Source organism: Ceratina calcarata, unplaced genomic scaffold (assembly GCF_001652005.2).
Source record: "Ceratina calcarata isolate Rehan_Ccalc_2016 unplaced genomic scaffold, ASM165200v1 scaffold180.2, whole genome shotgun sequence".
Lineage (NCBI taxonomy): Eukaryota > Metazoa > Arthropoda > Insecta > Hymenoptera > Apidae > Ceratina > Ceratina calcarata.
Window position 1 is genome coordinate 1,649,596 of NW_017139431.1, and position 7,647 is coordinate 1,657,242.

Genomic DNA, 7,647 nt, shown 5'->3' on the forward strand with positions numbered 1-7,647 from the left:
ATGTAGATATACATATATATATATGTATAATATATATGTTCGTGTAAATTATACTTTTAAAGCTAGGTACATAGATGTTTGTGCAGTAAAATTCGAAACACTTTCCCTTGACTTTTTGTCCTCTTGTAATTCCAAATATTCGGACGTTGGCTGTAAAAAGCCTTATGTACCGCAACCACAATTAGAATATGTGGAAGGTATATAAATGTAAAAGCCAAAAAACATTTAGAATTACGAAACGAATCGAAAATATATTGTTGGTCATTGTTTAATATCTATGTTCATATCTGTTTCAAGGCACATTTGAAATATAATCAGTATACTCATTTCCATGTTACAGAGGAATTTACTAACATTAGTTGTTCCTATCATTTCACTAATGGTCTGTCTGGAGTTAGACGTTCAATGAAATTAAAAAAGTGAGAAAATAAAGAGAGAAAATCAATAGAAAAATATAAAATATTAAAAACTCCTTTAGCCAAAATCACAGACAAGTCCCTTACTTTCTCAAACAGAGCACAGAATCGCCTTTTTATCTTTCCTCATTTTCTTAACTCTAAAAAATAATAGTTATATAAATATTATAAATATACATTCATACATATATACGTAGTCTTATCAAATTATATATACATACACGTATATGTACGCTTTCTGTTACCCGAACTTTCTCTAACAATAAAAATTTACATTTCTTCTATTAATCATTATTTACGTATATTTACACGTACGCAAGTACAGCGTATAAACAATGGTCGTTCCGTATGTGTATATGTGTACCTGTGTAGTATACACGTATACTGCGTATGTATATATCTTTTTTTCTTTATATGTATATTTTGATTATATCCTTTTTTGATATTCAGATCATGAAGGATACTTTTTCATTAATACTGCACCTATTTCTATGTACATAAAATGTTTACAGAACATAATGAAATATAGATAGAACGTATGCCGATGATAATAATAAAAAAAGTAACAAATGACTTTGCAATTATCGTTACTACACATAGATATGATAAAAATGCCCTGATCATCGGCTTTGTCAAAGTTCACGGCTTGGTCACCGTCGTTACTGTCTTCATGATCGTAATCGTAAGGTTTCATGTTAGAAAAATTAGTTTGCAAGATCAAGTTCTTGCTCTTTTCTAGCATCGTTCGCTACATTCGCTACCATACTCTCTCTCTCTCTCTCTCTCTCTCTCTCTCTCTCTCTCTCTCTCTCTCTCTGCATGCACCTCTCCTATCCATCGCTAGTCAGGTCCTAAGTGACTATAATACATTCTTTGTCGGAAGTTGCACAATTTCCCAATGAATATCAATATACGGGCATTTTTGTTTCATGTTAGATAAAGTGGCTATCATCTGCACTGCAGGTATTCGTTAACAAGTATAGAATGCTCAACGTAACATTTGAATAATTACACGCAACGCAAAGTAAAAACTAGAATCTTTCCTCAGTATGTAATAGTAACAAGATTATTCGTTAACAAACTATACAAAAGAACTATATTTCATTAAACCATGTCTGCGAGACATTTATGCAACGTAAAAAGAAACATTCTGTTTAGTGACGAAAATTCATTATAGCAGTCACAATTATTAATGTTCGTATCAACAGCGATTAACGACATAGATATTAGTAATAATTATAATAACGTAGTACATTTTTTGATAAATTGGAAACGTTATTATTTTTTTTTTTTTTTTCATTTTTTATCTTAAACAGCAATCAAAGCATTTTTCATAATTCAGCTAATAGAAAATTGCGTTAAGAAATAAAGAAATATAATTTTGGTTTACTTAATATGAGACGCGTGCGACTGCTAAATATCGAAAAATATATCTCTTATACATTATTTTTGGTAAGTTTTGTTCTGTTGGCGGCAACCGTTGCAAGACATGCCAGTGCTTCTAAATCCGGTGACGCACACCACGCTAGTAATATCGAAACATTTAATGAAAGTTATAATAATGAAATACTAATGATAATACACTAACACATTCAGAACAGCAATAATGTCTGAATATAATTAAAATTGTCATTCGAACGTATCAGTAATCATGCTCTACTTACGTTTGTTAGATTCCTCCATTCCAGTTTGTTTTGCATCATTCGTTGCTGCCGCATTGCGGGTGATGCTCTGTTTTCGTGCTTTTCGTTTTTGGCTTCCAACTAAAAGTTTCTCAGCATCTTCGGGATTTTCCGCTTGAGGTGTTATTCGATTGTATTGACTATTCACTTGACCATTCGCATTGAGATTGCACTGATGCTTTTTATTATTCGAACCTGAAGTTATTTTCTGTAACATTTTTTTCTTTTTCGTACGTTGTTGTTTCTTCTTTTCCTGAAATTCTTCTAAACTTAAGGATGGTAACGCTTCAATTTTCTTTTCTAAATTAAAATCCCTACACAACAAAATGAAAATAATATATTTTCACCGTATATACAATATCATATCACGTACATAGTCAATCATGCAATTGTCATAAGATATCACACTTACTCAGCTCGAAACCTTTTTCTCGCAGTCCAAGGTCCAAAATCCGTTTGCCCTTCTGCACCCTCGGTTTCTGTCTCCTCCGGTTTTGATGCCTCTATATTTCCTTCGGCACTACGGCATATGACGTTTACATTAATCTTCGCATCTTTTCATGTATACAGATAAAACATGATTCATGGGTGAAAGATTTACCCTTCAACAAGATGTTCCAATTCACCACGAGAACTATTTCCACCTTCGCTACTTAAGGAATCTGTTTTTTCACTGACGTTCGAAGAAATAGAATTCCTTCTTTCATTTGCCTGACCATCAGTGCTAAAAAGAAAGCATTGATTAGAATATTTTATAAAATTTTTTTTATATAATCACAGTACATAATAAAATATTGCAATTATTTACCTACGACTTCCAGTTTGCCTTTTCCGTTTAGGTTGCTGTCCTGATGCTCCAATATTTTTCATTTGTTCAGCCAGGAACTTTTGATAACGTAGACCTTTGCACGTCCGCTCACTTCTAAAGTTATTTTCTTCTGAAGGCATATTTGCGGTTAAAAAATTATTTAGTTCTGTTTTATCGTCTTCGGCATCCTAAATATAATTGTCAACATTAGTAACATCTGACAGAAATTGAATAGAAACAATTTAATTAGAATACTCCTTACATATTGATCTACATTATTGTTTGATTCAGTTTTAATTCTCTTTTTTACATCAAATAAATCAGCTTTACAATCTCTCTTGTGTTCAGGCGAATAAGATACATCTAAATATCTTTTCTTAGGAGGTTTTGGAACTTCACAATCATTTTCCATCACAGAAACATCGACAGTCTCTTGTTCATCCGCAGTCTGCGCTTTTTGAGGAGTAAATAAAGAACTGAGGCCACCAATTTGGGATTCGTCAGCTAGTTTGCCTGGTTGAATTGATTGTCCATCTCGCTTGTCGCATTTCGTGTAATCGGAAGACTTGTTCTCAGTTTTTACATTTTCTATCAGTTGCTCATTAGCATTTGTTTCTGCCTTTTTGTTTGTAGGCCTAGTGTTCAAAGTACGTAGAGGAGGCGCTGGTAATTTGTACCATTTAAAATCAGGATTTGCATTTAAGAATGCATCTTTGTACTGCAAAGCAATAAAAGTGGAATTAATTCTTTAAACTTAATTATCAAGATGCGTACACATGGACTAAGTTAGAAAATGTTGTCTCTCAAGAAACATTTCATACAAGGCTACAAATGATGAGTTTGTAGAATTCACAACAGTCTATATCAAATTACATCAACATGTAATTACTAGCATGACATTTAACTTCCATATTATGCATGCAAATTACCTCCTGTGCTAGATTTGTGTATGAACGTTTTTGATCTGGATGAAGGGTGGCCCACCATTCTCCAAGTACCCTGGTTACAGCTCGATTTTCTAAATGTGGGAAACCAGACCGCACTGAACCACGATGTCTTTTGCAGAAAATTAAAAAGGCGTTCATTGGTCTTCTTGCATGGTGGGCTGGTTCTCTTAGTTCACGTGGTTCCTAATTATTAATCAGAACTTATGAATACAACAGATATTACTACATATTCATCATATTTATACATTTGTATCATACATATTCAATTTATATTATTATATAAATAGAATCGTTTGAAACCAAAATGTAATGCCAAATACATTTTTGCTTAATATCTTCAATCGTGTGTAATATTAATCGTTCACAGGAATTTACTAGGATTATAAGAAATCAAAACATTTTTAAATAAAAATTGTATAATAAGAAACTTCAATAAATATAAAAAGATGACGCTTGTCTTTGGCGATCTATACATCACAACAATATTCAGTCATATTACAGCACGTCTGAAGCCATAAAATCACATACCTTGACAGTTCTAAGGTCACATATGCTTACCTGTATATTCATAGTTAATAGCAGTATAATAAAACCTATTACGTATATCAGAAATAACGTAAAAAATAGATATGAGGAAACTGTCGATAATTTCTTAAGAACTGATTAACAAAATTTTTATCGCAAATGCTTTGTACACTTTCTTGATAGAAAATTAGTTTAAAGATTATCACGTCTAAGTAAGTAATACATCATTTTTTAATTGGATAAAAGATGAGCATAATGACGTAGTAAAAAATACATTATGCTTCTACACAAAATATCCTGATAAAAAGGATCGATGATCAATCTGTCAATAAATTCCGCAATTAATAATTCTAGGTGATTCGAAGATTACACGTAAGTACTTGATATCTTTTTGTGTTGTACTATTCACCTCCATTATAACGAAATGTTTAGTAGAAGGAATCAGAAAACGTAAACGTGAATCAAGACCAGATTATGATGGAGATCGCGAGCACGTATGATGTGTACACGACACGGGCGAAAAATATACTAATTTCGTTCGAAAACAGTGTTTTCGTTATGCGCTCTTATCTTCTCAACATTTCCACCTTCCCGATAAATCAGATCTATTGCGAAACAGAAATGCACCGAGTTGTATTAATTTTATATATTTGTGAAACATTATGAAATTAAAGATTTGCAAATCATCCCGTGATATTCGGGGAGAATGAGCCTTAATTACTTTGTGAAACGATCTTTCCCCACCGGAAAGAAATAGGTCTCGTTGTGTGATAAATAACCGAGAAAAAAAATCATGTCTATTTATGGTACAACGAGGAGAGCGATCTTACATGAATGCTTGGATTGGTAGAATTCAATGTCAAAAGAATGAAACATCCGCTTCGCATTCCCAAAATAATCTCGTAATCGTATCGACAATATAGCATTAAAATCGGACGCAGTTAACGGACGATCTTATTGAAAAAGAAACAGAAAAATATATGTATATTTGTCCTTTCGTAACAGGCATATGTTAATTCTCGTGTTCCGTCTAATTAAGTACTTCGACTGCGCAAAGTCCAATATAATTTTCAGTTAAATTTCGCGATATCGTCCGTTTAATTTCGATTGATCCTGAGGTCGGATCGTTCATTGGGTAAAATCGAGAAGAAAATTATGGAGGATGTATCGCCTGTCATACGTCGTAGGCTTTCGTTAATTCTATTGTACGCTGATTGCCTCTTCGCACGATCACTGTCAAAATTCCTACCGAGCTTCCGATATTTTTAATAAGATTTTCTGACACATCTTGCGTCAGCCGAACATCACGGGTGATTGCGTGCAGCATATTTTTTGACATATTTCATGACACCTTCCCGACTGTCTATTGACAGCTGCTCGTACGAATGTAAATACTGCATATAGTAAGCTATAAGTCTCTCTCTATGCACCGATGATCTGGCAAATATTTGAATGAAGCAGGACGTCTCATTAAGAAATTTCTATACACACAAAACGCCAGCACATTCTCTTATCGTACATACTTTGATCCCTCCTGCTGTCAAATATTTATTAACACAGAACTAAACTCGAGACGATGTTGTTCCTTTTAGTATGACTAGTCTCGAGACGTCGTAATAAAGTCCATTTTTTTGACTCAAAATTATCGCGGCCAAATCGTACGTTCGATTGTACGGAATGATCAATTTATTTCTTAACGATATTTCGTATTCGTCGTCGACGTGACCGTATCAAAGAGTTGTTCAGAATCCGAGAAAAATACGATGTATTTCTCCCTACTCACCTTGCGTTGTTGCTCGTTGGCAGCCATTTCTGATTTCACTTGACAATTCACTCAGCGGCGCATAATAAAGATAAAGCTTCGGCACTGCCTGCCCTCTCTTTTCCACAGGGTCTCTTGCCTTCTTTCTCTGGCTCTTTTACGTCCGCGAATTAACCTCTCCTTCTTACGTGCTCTACCTATTTCTATCTCCCTCTCTCTCAGTTTTAGACACCTCCGTCTACATTTATTGTGTGGTTCACGTGAAAGAAAATTCTCGCCAAAGGTCCCGATATTTTATCATGTCTCACAAGACATACGTTATTTTTAAAGACAGCACGAATCACGCTTTACTTGAGTCATAGGAGGACTCTTATTCCAGCAATTTATGTTTGCAACTAAACGTTTTATCATGCGAACGTCACGAATGTATATATGTATGTATTATATACACAAACGTCACTATTGAAACTATGTAGTCACGCGCCTGTACTCATTCCAAAACAATTAATTTGAATTAACTAATCGCTTCCCGTCCGTGTCAATCATTGAACAATTTCAACTGCCACTCAGGGATCACAGAATTCTTGTTTCACCTTGCTTAAATCCGCGTACACGATAAAAATGTAAAATACTCTAATGCCAGACTAAAGGGCCAAACGTATTTCGCATCATGTGCATCGCGTTTAGAGATTCGCGCGTGTAAACACAATATCAGTGCGTCCACCCGAGCCACGCGAAAGTTACCAAAAGAATTGAACAAATGTATCTATCTCGTTCCTTTGTATATGCAATTGTCATCGACAATTAGTCAATTTAATGTCTAAACTTTGACGAACTTCGGGCTAAATTTCATAATCAAAATGTTGCAAAAATTTTGTAAGTAATTTCTGTGATTGGATATGTATTTATTTGGAATAGAAACGAATGAGTAACGATTTCGAGTTCTGTGCGTGTGACATTCTCAAGTAGTCCACGTCTTTCCCATGAGGTATTTAGTGGTGCAAGACCCGTTTTCGAGATATTGAGTATCTTGTTCTTTCTTAGTGACCGAATTTTTCATACATCTACTGATTAAGCGTTTCCTGTTAATTCAACATGCCGAAGAATAAGGGTTCGTATATAATTCCATCTTATTACGTTTATTTTAACTTTCCTGAAAACTGCACAGGCCTTAGTGCCAGGGGGTCATGCGATTTTCGATCTGCAATGTGGTCAGTTTGTCCTAACCTATTAGTGTCAAGTTTTTCGTTGAAATCGTTATAAAGTACACCGTATTATAAGTTAAGCAGCTTCTTGTAAGATATTCTTATATCATAGCGGTGAATAATAATTTTTACGTTTATTTTTCTTTAGGAAAGGGAGGTAAAAATAGGAGAAGAGGTAAAAATGAAAATGAAACTGAGAAAAGAGAGCTGGTTTTCAAAGAAGATGGTCAAGGTAAAATTTTATGACTCATATTGGACTTCACAAAAATTTTGAACCAATAGATTTCTACAATATTGGAATC

General features: G+C 34.1%; 1 protein-coding gene and 1 long non-coding RNA gene across 4 annotated transcripts; one reads left to right on the forward strand and one right to left on the reverse strand.

The window, feature by feature from the left end:
- Positions 1–1,728: 1,728 nt before the first annotated feature.
- bbx (bobby sox) lies at positions 1,729–6,504 on the reverse strand. 2 transcript variants are annotated; one of them, XM_018037983.2, is made up of 8 exons: positions 6,162–6,504; positions 3,836–4,036; positions 3,169–3,624; positions 2,907–3,094; positions 2,700–2,822; positions 2,511–2,618; positions 2,081–2,412; positions 1,729–1,941 (listed from the first exon to the last, which is right to left on the reverse strand). In XM_018037983.2, exons 1-8 carry the CDS (start codon positions 6,186–6,188, stop codon positions 1,853–1,855), a joined length of 1,524 nt encoding a protein of 507 aa, XP_017893472.1. In that variant the 5' UTR covers positions 6,189–6,504; the 3' UTR covers positions 1,729–1,852. The 2 variants fall into 2 exon arrangements, with proteins under 2 accessions (XP_017893472.1, XP_026666692.1); XM_026810891.1 differs by lacking the exon at positions 6,162–6,504 and adding an exon at positions 4,412–6,149.
- A 55-nt stretch (positions 6,505–6,559) lies between these two features.
- Positions 6,560–7,521, forward strand: LOC113463870 (uncharacterized). Of its 2 annotated transcripts, XR_003388702.1 has the most exons (3): positions 6,560–6,574; positions 7,059–7,251; positions 7,494–7,521. It is a non-coding gene; the product is annotated as an uncharacterized LOC113463870 (long non-coding RNA). The 2 variants fall into 2 exon arrangements; XR_003388701.1 differs by lacking the exon at positions 6,560–6,574 and having other exon boundaries at positions 6,583–7,251.
- The last annotated feature ends 126 nt before the right edge of the window (positions 7,522–7,647 follow it).

Excerpts from the sequence above, each read along its gene's own strand:
- bbx (XM_018037983.2), bottom strand. The coding sequence starts at position 6,188 with ATGGCTGCCAACGAGCAACAACGCAAG. Across the intron at positions 3,625-3,835 it reads ACACAAATCTAGCACAGGAG|TACAAAGATGCATTCTTAAA; the intron begins GTAATTTGCATG and ends ATTGCTTTGCAG. Across the intron at positions 2,619-2,699 it reads TTGGAACATCTTGTTGAAGG|TGCCGAAGGAAATATAGAGG; the intron begins GTAAATCTTTCA and ends CATATGCCGTAG.